Source organism: Rhinolophus ferrumequinum, chromosome 20 (genome assembly GCF_004115265.2).
Source record: "Rhinolophus ferrumequinum isolate MPI-CBG mRhiFer1 chromosome 20, mRhiFer1_v1.p, whole genome shotgun sequence".
Lineage (NCBI taxonomy): Eukaryota > Metazoa > Chordata > Mammalia > Chiroptera > Rhinolophidae > Rhinolophus > Rhinolophus ferrumequinum.
The window spans coordinates 31,553,700-31,573,042 of record NC_046303.1 but is presented as its reverse complement, the minus strand read 5'-3'; the positions used below and the strand labels follow the sequence as shown (position 1 = coordinate 31,573,042).

General features: G+C 37.4%; 1 protein-coding gene across 4 annotated transcripts in view; it reads left to right on the top strand.

The window, feature by feature from the left end:
- The window catches only part of PPP1R9A (protein phosphatase 1 regulatory subunit 9A), a 267,141-nt gene that overhangs the window by 233,978 nt on the left and 13,820 nt on the right, over positions 1 to 19,343 (top strand). For 2 of the 4 annotated variants that reach the window (XM_033088316.1, XM_033088317.1), the window contains 4 exons: positions 5,107 to 5,264; positions 5,769 to 6,045; positions 15,850 to 15,937; positions 16,036 to 16,119. In XM_033088316.1, coding sequence (XP_032944207.1) covers positions 5,107 to 5,264; positions 5,769 to 6,045; positions 15,850 to 15,937; positions 16,036 to 16,119 — 607 coding nt within the window. The remainder of the gene's footprint in view (positions 1 to 5,106; positions 5,265 to 5,768; positions 6,046 to 15,849; positions 15,938 to 16,035; positions 16,120 to 19,343) is intronic. The other 2 variants (XM_033088319.1, XM_033088318.1) reach the window with 1 other exon arrangement.

Below are 19,343 nucleotides of genomic sequence, written 5' to 3'. Positions count from 1 at the left end.
CATAACCTCCAAATCAAGCAGCCCTAACAAATGTTTCAAATGATAGACATAGAATTTAGGATATCTCACATAGTTTTTTCCTGACTTGCAGCCACTACCTCTACGGGCAGTCTATAGTGACATTACTAGGGGTCATTACTGCGAGATGAACAGCAGAATTTGGACCTCACTGCCCTCTGAGACCAGGAGCGTAGGCTGACCTTAAGCTGAAGAAGGCTAAGCAGGCTATCAGACTGCTCTGGAGAAGCGCTATACTGAAACAAATATGCTTCAAAGGCCACACAGATAGTTTTAAGGTTGACTTTATTGACAAAGAGGTTAAAAAAAAAAAAAGGATTTCCTTAATATTTTTCAAAGATTAGCACAGGGAAATGTATAATTTATGCAACAATAAACTCAGACCTAGTTAAAATATTAGGAAACAGCATTAATCCACTTATTCTGCAACAATAAGAAATCGGCTTTGTAACACTTTATAAATACTACCTGGGGTACAAAATTGATCAGTTTTTCAGTACTTACAAAGAAAGCAGCTGTTAATAGAGTTCAGGGTGAGAGGTGCCCATGATGGGTCCCTGACCAAAGTGCTATCATAAGATGAGCTGAAGTTAGGTAACTTGTTTCAAATTACTATATCTGATGCAATACATCTTCCCCGTACAGTACTAAAACAAAGTGAAAACTCGCATCTAAGCCATAGGGCCTGTTTTAGGCCAAATCATCAGGCAGAAACGTAGAAAGGCAGGCAAACAGTCTCTGTAGATGTCATGAAACAGCCTCTTCATGTGGGGCAGGCTGACAGTTACAGGGATTTTTACAGTTTCCTGGGCTAATATCATCATCTGGGAATAGTGAGTCCTGAAACACTGGACCTATCAGATTAGAATGAAATTAAGATGTCTGTACAAGAAAGTGTGTTAAATTTTGTTGTTTTTTTTTTTTTTTTACTAATTTTAACTACATAATACCTAAGTGCAAAAAGAAAAAAATACATAGTACAAAAAGTTTTAACATTACAAATGAGGTTAAGGTCCCTGTTGGCTAATATCTCCAAATTTAATACTTTTTTGGGAGGTGACCACCATTTTCAGTCTGAAATGTATTGTTCCAGTTTTTTCCTATTATATGTATGTATTTACCATTAGAAAATATATTTTGTGTTGCTGTTTATAAATATTTGAGAGGATTGTGCCTATTGTTCTGCGACTTGCTTTCATTACTTGGAATATCTTGCTAACCTTTTCATGTCGGTAAATACATTCTTTGAATGATTATGTACCAATCATTATTCTAAGCATTTGTATATCTTTCAGTGCATTTAATCCTCATAAAAAATGCAATTATCATGCCCATTTTGCAGCTGAGGATTCTGAGGGACAGAGAGTTTAAGTAAATTGTCCAATTTAGTGGCAGAGCCACTGTTCCAGATTCTATTCAAGGAAGACTAACTCCAGGTTTACTCCCATGTTAACTATTTTACACGCCCCTATCAACCTACCTGCGAATGCTATATGTATGAACCCAAAGCCCCATGGACCCATCGCTCATGAACTTGCAATGACTGAATGATATGCAGATAGTGTTCACGTTTAAAAATGTCACCGAGTGTCTCATTGTGCTCAGCATTTCAGTTGATAATAGCACAAGCCAGGCAGAGTGATGGTGTAAGGTCTGACTGTTTTGGAGAATAACACACATAAGAATGCAGAGCAGACCCCATTGTTATGCTGCTCCAGTCCCCTGCTTCCCCCGCTGCCTATATCTGATCCGTGGGCAGTATTCCATTTACGTCAAAAATAATGTCAATCTAGTGAAAAAAAACTGAATGACTCACAGCATTACTTTAGGGAACTGATCTCTGTGTAATGTGATATATAACATCCTAATTTCACAGAACGTTTTTCATAACAACTGCTGAAATCATATTCAAATCCATTAAATTCTTTGAAAGGATCCAATGTGAAGCAGTAATGAAAGTATTCTCACGATGCAGGTATATTGGGGTGGAGTCCAGACTACTCAAAACTGCTCTATCATTAGCTACTTTACATCTTTTCTGTATTTGTCTGTCTATACTTATTGATTCACTTGAGTGTGCTCTTCTTTTGTATTTCTAGCTGAATCTGAGTCAGAGAGAGGCTACTTCAGAGACTGGAGGGTCTGAAAGAAAGAATAGAGAAGAAAGGAGAAAGGAAAAGGAAATTTTCCTCTGATTCTTATGGGCAGCAGAACACTGCAAAGAAGGGGTAGACGAAGAACCCAGAGTCTTGGGTTTATAAAAGCCTTGTTATGCTATTGATTAAGATATCTGCAGGGAATGAATGGCAGTGAGAGAACATAGCCACCTAAGCTGTTACATGCAGTAGCACGTGAGCTAGTTGGATTTCTCCTGCCGCATCACCAGCCACAAAACTGATAGTTAAATGTTTTTATGTAAGAATTTTATTTCTTGGATAAATATAAAGACAAATGAAATCCCTTAGTTTTTGTTTTGTTTAGTTTTGTTTTTCCTTCTGGTGCTGTATACTTCTGGGAATTTGCAGAGTTTGCCCGTAACGTGTATTTTTGTTTGGAACATAAAGTAAGACTAAATAGGGGATTCAAAGAAGGCAGATTACTTGTGAATTTGACTTTCAGACTTTAGAATAACCTTCTAGAAGGAAGATAGGCTTCTGAGGACTGAACTCTATCCAGTCTCTTCCACAGATTAACGGTGATACAGTAGACACTTTACTAACCTTTGAGCCTTGGTTTTCCTATCTAAGAAAGAAGGGTGGGCTAGAGTCCTTACAGTTCTTTTGAATTATAATATTCTGATTCTTATATGACATGATAGAAAAAGATGCTTCTAGTGGTCAAACAGATCACTCTTCTGGTTACCCAGCAGCCCAAGTCCTGTACACATTTTCCTCCTATTTCACAGATCTCCTCTCATACTCACTTCTAAGGGGGCTATTACTTGTGACGTGTTCTGTACAACATTTTTTCCAACTCTCTTCTGGTATAATAGCTGTTGAAGTGGAACTTCTCAGCTACATTCCATTTTTCCAGTGTTTTACTTAAAAAAATTTTTTTTTTCTCAGGATGGAATATAAATTACTGATTTGTAATCCATGAGTCACTACTAATAAGTGGCCCTGAGGTCTTTGTTTTCAGACACTCAAAAATTGTTAACGGGATGCGATGTGTTGTTGGCGCTTGGATAATGAATTTAAGGCACTGCATTTCAGATTCCAACTAACTTCATCGTTAATAGATGTAGTTCCATATGGTTTTCACCTAGTCAGTGCTAGCTGATATTGAAGGAAATATACCAGGTTGCCATTGTGGGGTTGATTGACATGAGTACCAGGTGAATGAATTACTGAAGAATAATGAAGCCAGAAGTCCCAGAATAAATTTTCTGTACTCTAAACCGTGCTGATAAGTAGTTGTCCTATTCCCTCATGTTATTTGTTCAGTACCTAGAGACAGAGTAGCTACTGCAGCCCTGTTGGGTGCTATGCTGGGCCTGCCAGGGCAAGATTCTGTTGCAAAAGTAGCCATATTTGCAAAAGTAGAATGAGCTTCCTCCTTAGGTTTTTTTGTCACCAGGTAACCACAGCTGTTATTAAACCAACCATTTAAGAAATCATCTGATAAATCATTTTATTGGTATAGTTTTCAACAGATCTTCTTTTTTTTATGCTCTCTTAATAATATTTCATACGTAGCCTGTTGAAGTGAATTTGCTAGACTAGTGAATTTCCTAGACAGCTCATCAACTACATAGATGAGGGCAAGTTACTCAAGTTGTCTGAGCTTCAGGAGAGGAAACAACATACTTGGCTGCTTTGTCTTTTGGAGCTGTTGTGAGGCACACATGGTGTGTGTGACAGTGCTTTGTGCTACAGAATATACAATCCAAATACGAAAGAGGTAAACTGTAAAACGTGCATGTACGACAATATATCTAATTGTATTATTGCTTTCATCTATTTGGTGTTTTCCACGTTTTATATGTAAACAAGAGCTTGTAAGGTTGATTCTCTTGCAGTTATCACAATTAATGAATTCGTAATGGATAGCTACAAGTTTAGATTTTATGGGCAGGAGGAAATTAAACCGATCAAGGAGATTATTTTTTCTCCATTGACATGTAAAAAGTAGAGACTATTAATTGGAAAATATTTAGTTGTCCTTTATATATAACTGAATAGTCTGACTTTTCTTACTATTTAATTTCAAGTGCAGGAAATGAAAAGTCAAAACCTTCTGTAAATATTTTCATTCAATGGATGTATCTCATAGGGAAAAAATATGATTATTTGTTATAACTGTCTGCCAGTGCTAAGTTCCATAAATAAGAGAGGTACACCTGAGGTGCTTTCTTGTTTTGGTTGTATAATAAATATATTTGGAGTACACCTTCATATTAATTCTGTAAAAAGGAATTTCCTGGGGGAATGCTACTATAAGAAGTTGTTTTATTACTATCAGTACATATTAATTTTTTGCAACTTAGTTGTTTGCTTTATTTTTAATAATTTAAATCCAGGAGCACTTAATTATTAATTCCTTGAATAGTCTGACTTCATTTAGTGACTCCCACTGTGATAAGGTAAAAGTAAAACGGTAAAAAAGCTTACTGGTAAATTTTGTTATAGAAAATTTATGCTGATGGTCACCTATTATCACACTTGACCTGGCACCTGACTTTAGTAAGTTTTTGTCCTTGGTTTCTAAGATCTTCTAACTTTGATACACCATCCTCTTGTATGTTTCTTCATCAAACACTCCAGCATGCACACACATAAATAAATACAAATTAGTGCTTTGTATAATTATGTTGTACGAAGGTTTTATGCTCTTTGAATGTTAGATTTTTGTTGGTGCCTTGGTCATCTTTAGTGTTGTTTTTTTCCCCTTAGGCTTTGTACATTTCTCCCAGATCAACCTGATGTGTTTGTTACCTATGGGATATCAGACAGGCCATCATAGTTGTCACATGTTTCTTGCCTGGTGTTACTAATAACCTTGAGATTTTGTTAGCAGTGTCTACAGTCTCTTTGGAAGTCATCTCCAAGCGTTGGTCTCCCTGATTTTTTTGCAATATGCTTTTCTTAGACTTGAATGAAGCAATCCCAGAAACAGAGCGCCTGGATTCAAAAGCACTGAAAACCCGAGCCCAGCTCTCCGTGAAAAACAGACGCCAGAGGCCCTCTAGGACGAGACTCTATGATAGTGTCAGTTCAACAGATGGGGAGGACAGTCTAGAGAGAAAGGTGAGCACCCTGGACCATTTTCTGACTTACAGTGTTGGGCTGTGTCCTTGTTTCTACAGCTTATAGAAGACAGTGATTTTTCTGCAGCCAGATTCTATGCCCTAGTTGGAAACAGCTGGAATAGTTCCTTCTTTGTCTCCTAAATTCTTACTCAACCTGATATATTCTTATAATTCAAATTCTTTCTGTATTCATTCAATGAACTAACCAAGAGCATTATTCGTATTGTCACATTTCATGATGGCGCTTTTTACATTGAGCTGTTGGTTTTACCTAGTGGGAAATAATGAATGTACAAGTAATTGTTTCTATGTGTCTTAGGTTGTGTTAGTTACAACGGTAATATGGTGAGTTGTGAACTATGCAGTCCCGTCTGTAAACCAACAAACAAAAATTGGTTTTCATGGGGATTTACTAAAAAAGCTCGGTCCAATTGCGAAGTAAGTATTACAGGGCAGTGATGCTGAGTGGCATAACCTCCTTTATAATCTCTTATACCAACAGCCTTCAGACAGTTTCTATAACCACATGCATATTACCAAATCACTTCTGCCCAAGGGTTTGAGAACTTCTTCTCCAGAATCAGATTCTGGTGCTCCATCCCTCACTTCAGTGGCTGACCACATAGCTGAATTTCAAGGATCCTTGCACCCAGAAAGGGAAACTTCCTCCTCTATTTGGGGAGACACTTCACTCTCTTCTCCTTCAAAATCTGATCCTGATATGGAAGAATCTCCTTGCCACCATCAAGCCACCACCAAGAAAACATCACAAGAAAAAGGTACTGTTAATTTCTTTTGTTTCTCTTTTGTTTTGTCTAATTTCACTAACATCTCCATTTGTGCAATATAAAAATGGCTTTTTTCTCATGATTGTAAGTCTTTTTCTTCTCACAGCTAATAATAAATATTGCTTTCATTTTTATGATACGGGATGAGAGAACACCCCTTCCATTTATTTTATTTTATTTTTTTTTTTATCTTTTCTTACCTGGTTAGTAGTTTTACTTCTTCAGTTCCCCATTAAGTGTACTATTGAAGAAAATTCTTCAGGAGGCTTAGAGATTTTGTAGAATAGCAGCCCAGAGGTTTAATAAGCACTAACATAGTCATATAGAAATATATAGATAGATACAGATATAGATAGATACAGATTAATAGGTCTTAACCCATTAATTGGTTTTTATGTAGAAGAAATTTTCACAATAATGATGTATATTACAAAGAATGTGATAGAGAAGTTATGATAAAGATAATGCAGAGAGAGATTAATCAATTAAATTTTAAAATAATCTTCTAGAATTAACACCAGAATTGTATAACAGTGTCAAGAGACTTCTGTCTTTTTAATAGTATGTTTTCATTTATAGAAGTAATAACTCTTATTTAAACAAGATAAATGATGCAGAGATTTATAAAGAATAGGTTCATTCTCTTCCACCACATCTGTTCCTTTAAAGTAACCAAGTAGATAGGGATATACACTCGACCTTTGAACAATGTAGGGCAAGGAGTGCTGACTCCCCATGAAGTCAAAATTCCACATATTAACTTTTGACTCCCCAGGACTTAATACAGTTATCTCTTTGTATCCATAGGGGATTGGTTCCAGGACCCCCCATGAATACCAAAATTCACGGATGCTTAAGTCCATTATATAAAATGGTGCATAAGGTGTGCAGTTGACCTTCTGCATCCATGGATTCCCAATGGGAGATCAAAAACACTGTTTTTAATCCACGGTTGGTTGACACCCTGGATGCAAAATCAGAAGATATAGAAGGATGACTGTATATTTATTGAAAAAAATCTGCATATAAGTGGACCCATGCAGTTCAAACCCATGATGTTCAAGGGTCAACTGTATTATCTTTCACATCTGAAATGTACATAAATATGCCGTGGGTGCCAAAAAATATGTATACATGTGGACACTTTGGTCAACGTTGCTCAAGCAGTAGTTCGCCGTAATCAGAAGTGTCTAGACATGATGGTAACCACTTTGAGCACCTCTTGCAATTGCAGAAGTCAAATGTGACTTGTATTCATCTTTTGTTATCGGTACATATTGAGTATTACAATTTTAATAGTTTTTTCCTTTCTTAAAATGTGTATACATTGTTTTTACACTCTCGGTGTATATATCCACACGTGACTTTTGATGTTTGTGTTATGTGTACTATTTTTACAAAAATGAATTCTACAAATGACATTACTCTGCAATTTTCTTTTACATATAATAATATTTGATGGACATTCCTATAAGGCAATACACAAATATTTAAATGACAAGATAATCTTCTGTGGTGAGCCTATAATATAACTTAAGCAACCATGACAGTGTTGATGGACATTTAGGCTGTATCCTAGGGGGTTTGTTTCTGCTTATTTACTTATTTGCTTAACCACTGTGGAAAAAAGATATAACAAGCATCCCTGAGCTTTACATTTTTGTATGCTAATGCTTTTATTTCTATAGAATACATTTTCAAAAGTTGAATTGGTAGTGAGAGTTTGTTGTACTCAGTGGAAAATGTATAGCTTTAAATGCTTTTTTGTTAAAAATGAACACTGAAAATATTTAAAGTAATAGGAAAAGAATAGACAAACCCAGAAAATAGAAAGGAGAGGATAATGAAGATAGAAATTGAATTTAATGAATTTGTATTGAAACGGAAGGTCTAGTCTTAACTCCTCCTCTCCTCCCCCAAAAAATGTAGTAAAAAAGAGAGAGAGAAACAAATAAACCACATAATCAAATACTTTAAAAGGAGATACAGAGATTAAAAGAATTATTTTTTAAGAAGATAGGATGCCAACTCTAGGGCAGTAGATTTGAAACTCTAGAGGAAATGGAGGATTTTTCTATCAAAATATAAAGTACTCAGATTGGTCTAAGAAGAAGAAAACCTGGATAAATCGATAATCACAGAAATATGAAATGTATTTTTATAGCTTTCATTTAGAAAGGCACCAGGCCCAGGTGGTTTTATAACGGAATTCTGCCTGACTTAAAAAAGAAAACAGAAATTCTGCACTTGTCTACTAAGAATCATGTACAAAAGTATTCATAGAAACTTTGTTGTCTAATAGCATGACCTGGGAACAACCAAAAATTGGTAATTAAAATAATCAGCAGTAGAATAGATAACAAATAGCAGTATATTCCTATGATGAATCTGTACAGGACAGGAAATGAATAAACCACACTGAAACGTAACCACAGGAGTGAACCACGGGACCAAGACAGCAAGAGGATAAAACAGATTACAGATGAATACATATGATTCTGTTTACATAGAGTTAAACAAAACTAGCAGATTATTTGGAGATACAAACAAAATGTTGAGATTATGAATGGGAATAACAATGTTAATTACTTGGGGGGGGCGGTATCAGGGAACAGAAATGGAGAAGAACGGGTTGGGTGACCAATGAAATGGGTGTTTGTTTCGTTCTTTGTATGCTGCAACTATTTTATAAGTACTCTTCATTTCAGTAGACAACAAGCATGAAAAAGGACCACATATACAAAGTTAATTGATAGAGTTTATCTCTAATATACAAGTAGCTTCAAAGAATTTTTTAAAATCAAAAAGTAAACAGGAAGTTCACTGAAGAGAAAATCTGCATCACATATAAAATATGAAATGATGATCAGCCTCATGAATGATCAAAGAAATGATCATTTGAATAAGATGCCCATCAAGTTGCCAAAACTTTTACATTCCACCCACCAATGCCAGCAGTGGTGTGGGATACACGCCTACATTGCAGATATGATTGATTGTACATCACTGAATTTTTTGGAAAGTCCATACTCATTTCCCTCTACCAGATCAAAAATTGTCATCTTTCTACAAATATGTGGTGAACATAGAAATACAGTTTTTTGTGGGGGCTCAATCTGTTTTGTAACTCTTGATAAGCATCGTAGCTTTATTTCTAACATTTCCCCTGGTTTCCTTTCCTTTCCTGAGTCTGTCGATTGCTAGAATTATCTTCTATAGATCGATCCTAAGTACAGATCTGCTAGAAGAAGTTTTGAGGTAAAAATGAAGTACTTAGGGAGAACAAAATACTAATGGAGACAAGAGAAGATATGGCAAGCCCACTAATTCATTGAAAGTAGTTATCAAGTTGGTAAAGGACTTACACGGTGATTTTGGCCTACTTCCAACAGAATGAAAGGCTTCAAAAACTCTCATTAACCTAAATTATAGGTTACAATAGCACTTTTATATAAATACACTTGTGTCAAACAAGCCCTCTATCATCTCTTCAGAAACAGTATGTATAGACTTTCATTGGTCCATAAGAAGGCAAAACATCAGAGGCATTGGAGGTACAGGTTAATACTTTGTGGCCCACAGAGTTTCTCAGGCATAACTAGCTATTTGAAAGAAATTACGTACAGGGAGTGCATCACTCAAACATGCAATCTGACCCAAAGATTTTTTAAATTGGTTAACTCTTGTCTAGATTATTTCTCTCTGTGTTGTATTTCTAATGTATTTATGAATCTTTGAAGTCAGCAGATGTTTCCTCTCAGAGTGGTGAAGTATTACATGGATGTGAATTGTGCTTTGCAGTCCATTAGCAGTAATGTATGGTAAAATGTAATTAGCAATAATTACCAGTAAAATTCCATCCTTTTCCCCAATGCCTCCCTTGTTTGATACTGCAGCTTCACTGGGATGAAGCTCCCAGCTGTAGTAAGCGGAACCAAGAGGGAGGGGGTGAGTAGTTTCCTTTCCAGAGACCAAGTGTTTGAGCTTTCCCATTTTTCATTTTCCTGGGCTAATCGTACTTCTGGGTAACAGAGAGGAAGCAGTTAATTGAGTTTTTGTTTTGATTCACATAATTATTTTTCCTTTTTTAAATTAAATTTATTGGGGGTGACAGTGGTTAGTAAAATTACATATGTTTCAAGTGTACAATTCTGTAATACATCACCTACATATACACTGTGTGCTCACCACCCAGAGTCAGTTCTCCTTCCATCACCACATACTTGGTTTTATAAGTTACTGACTTTATAGTCAGTTACTAGTTTGAGAACCTTTGTTGGGTATTAGCTGTGACCAGATGAAAGCAGTGCGTCACATTCTTTCCTTCCCTTGATAAAAGTTTCCAGCCTTGAAGAAGAGTTTTCTGTGCCTTCCGTGTTCATTGGCATTAATCTGTCCATTCACGTAGTCAGCCAACACGTAGTTGTTGAGCACCTTCTCTGCATCAGGCATTGTGCTAAAGGCTACAATCAGAAAATTCCTTTCTTTCCCTCAAGGAGTTTGCCAACTAGTCTGTCTGCCTTCTCTCTCTCTCTCTCTCCACTCTCATTTATTGCTTGTTTATTTGTCGTGTGACACACCTTGTCTCTCTGACACCCCACAACCGCCTCCATCAACAACTGGAGAGGCTCTACACTTTCTTGCCTTCCTTTCTCAGGCTCTGACGTGCCGTCTATCACTTTGTGTATGATAATTGTTCCTAATTGTCAAGTGTGAGCCACGGTTATCGCATTCGTCTCGTTCATCTTTGTATTCTCGTCCTCAGCAAAAAGTACAAAGGATGTCAAGGAGACCTGTCAGCCAGCCGGCTCTCAGAAAGTAGCCTATTACGAGTCAGTGCCTTGGCAGTCAAGACTCTAGACCTTTGTTTTTTAAGTTCGGAAATTCAGTAACGCTCGTACACTCAGAGTTAAGCAAGTTCAGCGTGACCTATGCATGCCGTTCGAACTTAGAAAACACTGATTTCTAAACCAGAATACTAATTTTCTGATTTACTTTGGGAGGTACAGCTGACATAATCACCCACATCATTGATTTGTTCTGTTCTCTCTCTCCTGGTTGGTAGGTTCATAAATCAGAAAGTTGCTCGGTGGGCATAAAATCAGCATCAAGTTAACTGTGTATATGGAGTATGCCCATTAGACTGCGCTGACTGATGGCTTGCTGGTTTCATTGCAGCACCAGCATGTCTACAGCTCTCTCACATCTCTCAAGGACTCTCCCTACCCAGTTCCCAAGGTGGACCTTAGTATCATTAAATCATTAGGGAAATTCCATGCTTTCATTTTTATGACATTATAGGGGCTGATACAACATAGATCAACAGTAGGAGCTAGCTTCATTGTCCTGAAAAGTCCAAATTGGAGAATAACATTCTGTAAAATCCTTGAGTGCCTTGTTGTATAAGATTAATCTACTATACAGACCGACAAGTAGACTCAACAGATATTAAATATGGTTAACCTGATTTCCCTCTATGTACGTGTATATGTGTGGTTCTCACAATTCATTGGCTCCTGAATAAATGAACTATTGTGGAGTTTAGTAATACTCACAAGTCACAAGTACAAACTAAACTTCATGTTACATTCTTACTTAACACTCCACTCCAGGAAATTTCTGGTCCTTCTTCAAAGCCCAGCTTAAATCTCACCTCCTTTTATGGATCCTAAGTATACCATCTCCATTCACAGAGAGAGTGAATTATTTTCTTCTCTCTGATCCCACAGAAATTTTAACTTTTGCTTCCATCACTTGTGTATGATGATGATAAGTGATCTAGTCTTCAAATGTGAGCCAAAGTTTTCTCATTCATCTTGTTCATCTTTGGATTTTTGGTTTCTAGCAGAGTCTGGCTTATAATTGATGCATAGTAAGTTTCTTGGATAAATTAATAAGTGTTGTAATTTTACTAACCATTGTCGCCCCAATAAATTTAATTTCAAAAATTAATGTCCAAAAAGAAATTAATAAGTGTTTCTCTCCAGATAATCAATGCCGGTCTTCTAGAACCGAGATCATCGAACCCAATCCGGCCTCCATCTGTTTTTATAGATAAAGTCTTATTGGAACACAGCTGCACTTATTCAGTTACCTATTGTCTGATTTTATACTGCAATAGCAGAGTTGAATAGTTATGACAGAGACAGAAGTCCACAAATGTAAAATTTTTACTATCTAGGCCTTTACAGAAAAAGATTGCTGATCCCTGGTTTAGACATATATTTCCTTCCACTCAGCATTGCTGGATAAACTCTGAAAATGTCTTAGTCATTGGTTGCCATTTATCTGGATTTTTTAAAAAAGTAATATACCATGACTTCTGGTCATTAAGTTATAGCTGTATTTGATTGCAATCCCAAGGATAACACCCTGGTATTAAATACCTAATTCATGTCAATATTACTTTCATAAGTCGACATTTTGTCGTCATATTTGTGGGACCTCAGTGGACACTAGGAGAGAAGAAGTCCCATTATAACTGGTTAAATGATAAACATCTAACTCCATTTCAGTTAAAATTAGCAGAAGTAAAAGTTTAGGGGTTTGTAAAACAAGTTATATGGCAGTAGAAGGCATGAACATATTTTTCTCATGCCTGTTCTTTGAGCAGCCTAAAACTAAAGTTTGGTCTGTAGACTTACATAGTAATGGACCTCTGTTCAGACAAGGTTAAGTAAATTAAGCACTATGAGTTTTCTACTCATGATTTTAAGATTATTATTCTAATTTTATATGTAGTTATTAGCACATTGCCTGACACGGAACACACCTTCAAAAATATTTTTTGAATTAATGTCCTGGCAAGTATATAGAAATATTTACAAGATTCATATATTATTAATATGTTGCATCAGGTCTTTACACATATAGAAATAGTGAATTTTATTATTGCTCAGAGGAGAGCAAGGTTATATGTACCTGAGATTGGTAAACAAGACTTGACAAAGAACGGACAATTAGAGTAACCACTGAAAAACTGAAAAAACAAAAATAGGTAAGGAAGGCATATAGGGCAGGGAGATGTCATTAAGAGAGACAGGTACATGTAAGATGAATTTAAAGGAACGGGGCTGCCCCAGCCTGCCTGAAGGAGTTTGTTTAAGCAGGTTAGAGTGGTTGCACATAAAAGTGAACAGGTAGGTAAAGTTTACAGCTGTAGAATTTAAATACCTTAGGTATCTTACCTTACTAGGCAACCACAAGATGTTTGAGCAGAAGAAAAAAAGGAAAAGGCACTAGATATGGGAAAGATGAGTTAGGAGATGATAACCTCTAAGGAGAGCAATAGACGATGACAGGAAAGAATCATACAAGAACCTTTGAAACAGAAGTTGACTAGATACGGGGAGAAGAAAGTGTGGAGGTCAAAACTGATGCCAGGGTTTTTAAGCCTCAGAAAATACGGTCTTGTAATTAATAGAAAATAGGAAATCGGAAACATTATGGGGGAAAATGATTAACTCATTTTTAATAGGGGAGACTATAGCTCAGGAAAGAAGCCAGGCCTTGGGAGGTGGATGTGGGAGTCCCCACGATAAAGGGAGAGGTAGTCAAGAGTCTTGTTGCAGTGAGATTGAGGAGAATAAAGTCCAAAACAGGCCTTAGTGTTTCGCTGTCAGATCATTTATTACCTTTGAAAATGAGGACTGGGTCAGCAGACTTCTAATTGCTTGTGAAGGTAGTATTGGAAGAATTTCAGAAAGCCTAATGGAAATTTTACATAAAGCTGAATAACTAAGTAAACAAACAAAAATGTCACATTTCTTTTTCTTTTCCTGAAATCATAACAATCCACTTTTGGTTTTTAATGCAGACTTGAAGTTCTGATGTCCATTAATGTGTACTTCACTGATTTAAAATGAGAAAGTGCATTATTACCTAATCTTGCCTCTTCAGCCTTTTGAAAGCGTTCATTTAAGTGTTCCTTGGAACATACTTTGGCAAATGTGTGAGATAATATGTGAGGTTGCCTAGCAGCAGGTTCTGTGATGGGCAGAATGAGGCTTTTAGTCCCGAGATCTCCAGTAACTGTAACACTAATAGGTTACAGAGTGTTGCCATGTACATTGTCTTATCTGGTACTCTCACCACTCGTTAAAACATCTCCCAGCTACCTCTAATTCAGAAAATCATTAGGCAGTCTTCTTTTCAACTTTGCACAGTCCTAGCCATTAAGAGTTGTTTTAGGATGGATCTGGAAAAATCCCGCACTTACTTTTCTTTGTCTTGTATTAGGAAAATTGAAATTGTGCCTTTTTTTTTTTTTAACGTCAATTGGAAAAATCATCTCAGAAGGCATTTGTGCCATGTCTGTGGATTTTCTTTAAGTATCTGTCTCACATTTGTGGCTATTTAATTCAGCTACCCAAAGACTAATGATGCAAATATTTGTAATAAATATTTGAGGCTAGAAGTGCATTTTGACATGGACCTATTTCTGACTCTTGCATTTCATTATGTACTTTTCATGGAATTGATTATTGTAATCTGAGTATCATTAGCTAAAAATATGAAAAGCTGATTGCTAAAAATCCTGAGTGTTTGTCAACATCCTGTGCTGCTTTAGAACTTTAAACATAGATTCCTAAATGAGAACTGTATGTGTACTTCAGTTTTATAAGTATGTGTGTTTAGAAATTTCTCCTGAAATTTAAAAAAAAAAAATTAAGCAAAATTAACCTATATGGTTAATTGAACACTTTCTTAAGAGGACTGTTCTCTCTACACTCCACACCAGAAAGTTGCTGATATTTTTTTTTTCATTTTAAAAAGATAGAGACAAACAGACTGACACCAGACAATTAGGAAGGTAGTTTCACACTCAAATATGCATCAAATTTAAAACATCCTTTGTTAATCATCTCAGATAACTGGACATGCTGAAAGATAACACCGAACAGCATCCTTTGATAAATAGTTCCAGGTAGAGCCTCCAGACTTACCTGCCTTGTCCAAGGTGGAATAAGCGACACCAGTGGAATCTAGTTCCTGCATATGACATTGAACTCCATTCACAAAGCCTCTCCACGGACTGGTTTTTGGCATCAGTTTAAGTGTCCCCATCCCCAGAAGCTGCCGCCACTTAGAGTGCCAGCATAACGCAGAGAGGTGAAGATCTTTCAGCTCCAAACACTGAGGAGCATTTGGCGTCTTCAGCATCACGGGAGGCCAGCCAAGTTGTGCTCCAACCCAACTTCAAAGATGAGCCCCTGCTTAAAGAGTCTCGCCCATGTTCTGCCCGCCTCTGTCCTAGAACTGACCACAGGGCATTAGCAAGGGGAGACCAGAAGGGAAAGCTTTGGCTCTCACTTTCTCCCCAAACCTCCCAGACTCTCGGGGGTGACTTTCTTTCAGTACTGGGCTGGAGATGTGGGGGGTGGCTTCCTGTCGGAAGGCACTAAAACCCAAAGACACAACAGGCATATGGAAGTCAGAGTCCAGGCACTTGAAGAAAAGAGTTGGAGTCAGAAAAGAAACAAAAGGAAAGTCATGTTCCTGCTTTGAATGTAAAGGGAGATTTGATAGTGTTTATTCTTCCTTATTTGGTTCATTCCAACATATTTGAAGCTAAAGCTCTTCGTGATGAGTATTTGATCTTAGTCCAACAGGACATCTCCTGCCTTAACAGAATGTTCCTCAACATAGCTATGTTACTTATATCTGATAAAAGCATCCATTATTTTCTCTTACAGTTAGGAATTGAGGCAAATCCCTTAGATGTAGAAGGACTTTGACTCAGGGCTTTAAGAAAATAATAATAATTGGTCTTTTTCACATATGTGTATATCTTAGATGGTGCCAAAGGTCCCAAATCATTAAGGGCATCCAGTTCATTGGTGTTGCAAGGAGGAAAAATTAAGCGGAAGTTTGTGGATCTGGGGTAAGCACTTTAAGATGTAAAAAGCAAGCCCTCTGTAAAAGTCGGATTAAAGGAGAAAATGTCAACTTCCCCTTTCTGACTGTGTGCTGTCATTATAGGGCACCACTACGAAGGAATTCCAACAAAGGAAAGAAATGGAAAGAAAAAGAAAAAGAAGCCAATAGGTTTTCTCCAGGTGGCAGGTACGGGTGGGTGATTAAGAGCACAGATTTATCTCTATATCTAAACTTTCTGGCCCCCTTCCATTGTTAACCAAAAATCAGTGGTCAGTGTCTTTGAGCTGAAGTCATATACCTAGAGATGAGATGAAAAAAATTGCACAGTTTGTATTTGTCTTACTCCGATTAAAGCTTACACGTGGCCTTGGGTATATCCATTGGCTTAATTTCAGAATGATGTTTGCATGAACAGTTTCAATAAATGTCTATCTAAATACAGCATAAATATATCTATCTATGTGATATATGCTGAAACACTTAGGCATATTTCAGCTTTGTTGCCTGGCTCTTCACAATACCAATGTCTTCTCTTTTTGTTAACTCTGCAAGGGTAATTGTGCACAGAAGTACCTGTTGGCTTTCAAGCCTGTTCTGTCCACACGCATGTAAGCACAGCCACTGCCTCTTGCTGGACTCAGCCCTTTCATTGACTACAGGCCCTACCAGCTATGCCTACTGTCCAATAACAACATTCCTATAGAGGAGTGAGCTTTGTACTGCATGTTGTCAAGTTTTCCCAATTTTATTCTGAGATTACATCATCTTAAACTTAGCCTTGTATAGGGAGACAAGAAAGCATAGAGTTCTGCAGTCCGACTGCCTGGGACTTCCAAGCTCTCACCTTTAAAATCTTGGACAAGTTATTTATTTAGCCTCTGTGTCTCCATTTTCTCATATGTGAAACGAGGGTAATAACAGTACCTACCTCATAACATTAGTGTAAGGGTTAAATGAGTTTTCATATAAATCATTTAAAATGGTACCTGGCACATAGGAGGTATTCAAAAGTAATAACGAAGATAACAGTTTGCTCTTATTATTATTTGTAAGTTACAGAGAATTTTTATATTTATCATTTTATTTGATTCTTACAATAAGATTGGGAGGGCTGATAATAATACCATACTTCATTGATGAAGAACTTCACCTTTATAAAATTTAATTGATTAGTTCAGGATTATTCAATAGGCAATTAATGCCGATTAGCTGGGGCTTGTGCCTTCTATCTAGATGTCTTTCCAACCCTCCAGGTCACCTCCACCTCCTTCACCTCCTATAAACACCATCTAATGGTGTTTATATTTCTTTATGAAATTTGGGAATCATCTCAACAGCATAGACTAAGGAAGAAACAGACAAAATGCTAATAATAAAAGATGGTAAAATCATTTGGGGACCACTTATCCATTTCATAGGTTGCCCCCTGCTGTTTGTTTGTTTGTTTATTTGTTTTCTCTTTTTTGGCATACAACTTGGTGATGAAATTGTACCTTCTCCTGAGGATTACAGGAGAATGGGGTGGAGAATGAGGAGAGAGAATTCTACATTAATTATTTTTGTTATTCTGGGTTTCCTTTATGCTGCAAAATGGAAAAGGGGTAGAAAGCTTTGTTTATATTGAGAACAACAATCTCAGAAAAATAAGGCCATAATGCAACTCAAAAGAAATGTAACTTTGTGTGGCTTTGGAGTGAGAAATATAAAACAGTCTACTTTGTGCCTTAAAGTTAAGAATAGAAAACTACCAAGTATACTGGGGGGAAAAAAAGCAACAAATGATGACACTGTTGGGGGGGGAGGAGGGACGGAGGCCGGGAGGGAGGGAGGGAGAGAGAGAGAGAGGAGGGAGGGAAGGAGGGAGAGAGGGGAGAGAAACTCGGGCACCTCTGAAGGGACACTGTCCTCCCTTTGGTCCCTGGGCTTCTGAGGCAGTCACTCCCTCTCACCTTTGAGGCTAAAAGGGATGTAAGCACAGCCATTCAGCGGGGACCAGAAGGGTTGACTAAATTTCCTTATGGTAGCCAGAGACTATCACCACCTTGTGTAAATTCCAGATGAAAATCAAGCAAATTTTGATTCTGTTGGTAAGGGCCCACCTTCCTCAAGGCAGAAGCATGGGGAGTAGGTGTGGGCTGTCATCAGCATGCTGCGTCCCCACAGCCAGTGCCAACTTTTGAATCAGCAACCAGCCAGGCTTCTAGTTTGGCTGCCTAGCCAGCTCTGTGGTTTTAAAACATTCACTCTGGAGTCTCTCGGCTTCAGTAATCACAGATAGTTCCACAGGTACCAATGCTACAAAATAGTTTTGAATTAGAATCATAATTGTCAAATTATTTATAATTACAGTAGAATTTTGACAGGACAGAAAGGAATTCATGTAATTGAAATAGTAGAACAGGGGAAAAGGGGGACTTTTTCTGTTTCTTGGGTAACACTAATCACATCTAATGACAGCCTCTGTTCTCCTGTGTAGATTGACAATGGGTCCAGAACCTTACAAAAGATATTCCAGGAAAAAACAGTTACTGCCCAGTAGTTGCTTAATGCAATTGAGTTGGTTTCATAGGGCCCCTGAGGTTGGAAGGGTGATAAGCACCATTAGCTGCAAATTCCCACTGCCGCTGTAGAGAAGAACTGGGAATAAACTCATCACCCCTGTGAGGCTTTCTCAGAGACAGGAGGGAATGACTCAAAGACTGAATTAGTAATCTTATCTCCTAGGCCTTTCTTCCGGTTTCTATAAGGTTGTAAAAAATCTAATGAGGTCATTCATTCAGTTACAACCTGAGACTATTAGACATTAATGAGGCAAGACATTTGATAAATTTGGTCTTGGTTTTAGTTTTCTCCCTCCCCAAAAGCAAAAAGAGTCTTTTTGTATTCCATAATGACTCAACTACAGGACCAACATGACACAAATAGATGAGGTTAAAATAATAATTCATTAGTAAACCCTACACAAAGAAACACGGTTTAATTCTATCCTTTTCAAATTCGTGCTCAGTGAATATTCTGATTTAAACCGGTAACATAGCAGATAAAAAAGTAGGAAACTTTTAGTTGTCAGAACTTGTTCATCCCTTAAAGTACACACCAAAGAGTAAAATAAAATACTGTCCTAAATTCCAGAGTAAGTAGCCACTGATGGCAGTGGATTGTCAGCTTTGGATTTCTTTGGGAGAAGCTCCCAGTTTAGTCCCTGAATGGAAGGCCCTGTTAGCAGATCTATGCTTCTCAGAACCAAACTCGTTGATGGAGTGTGGGAAAGTGACAGGGAAGGGAGATGGCACTCCTCTGGGGAAGTAAATCTGCATTCACCCTGAAAGTGTGAACAGTGGAAAAAACACTGAGCTGGAATCCAAGTATTCATGCTGACCTTGCCATAGGTAAGTCTCTGAATTCCTTGG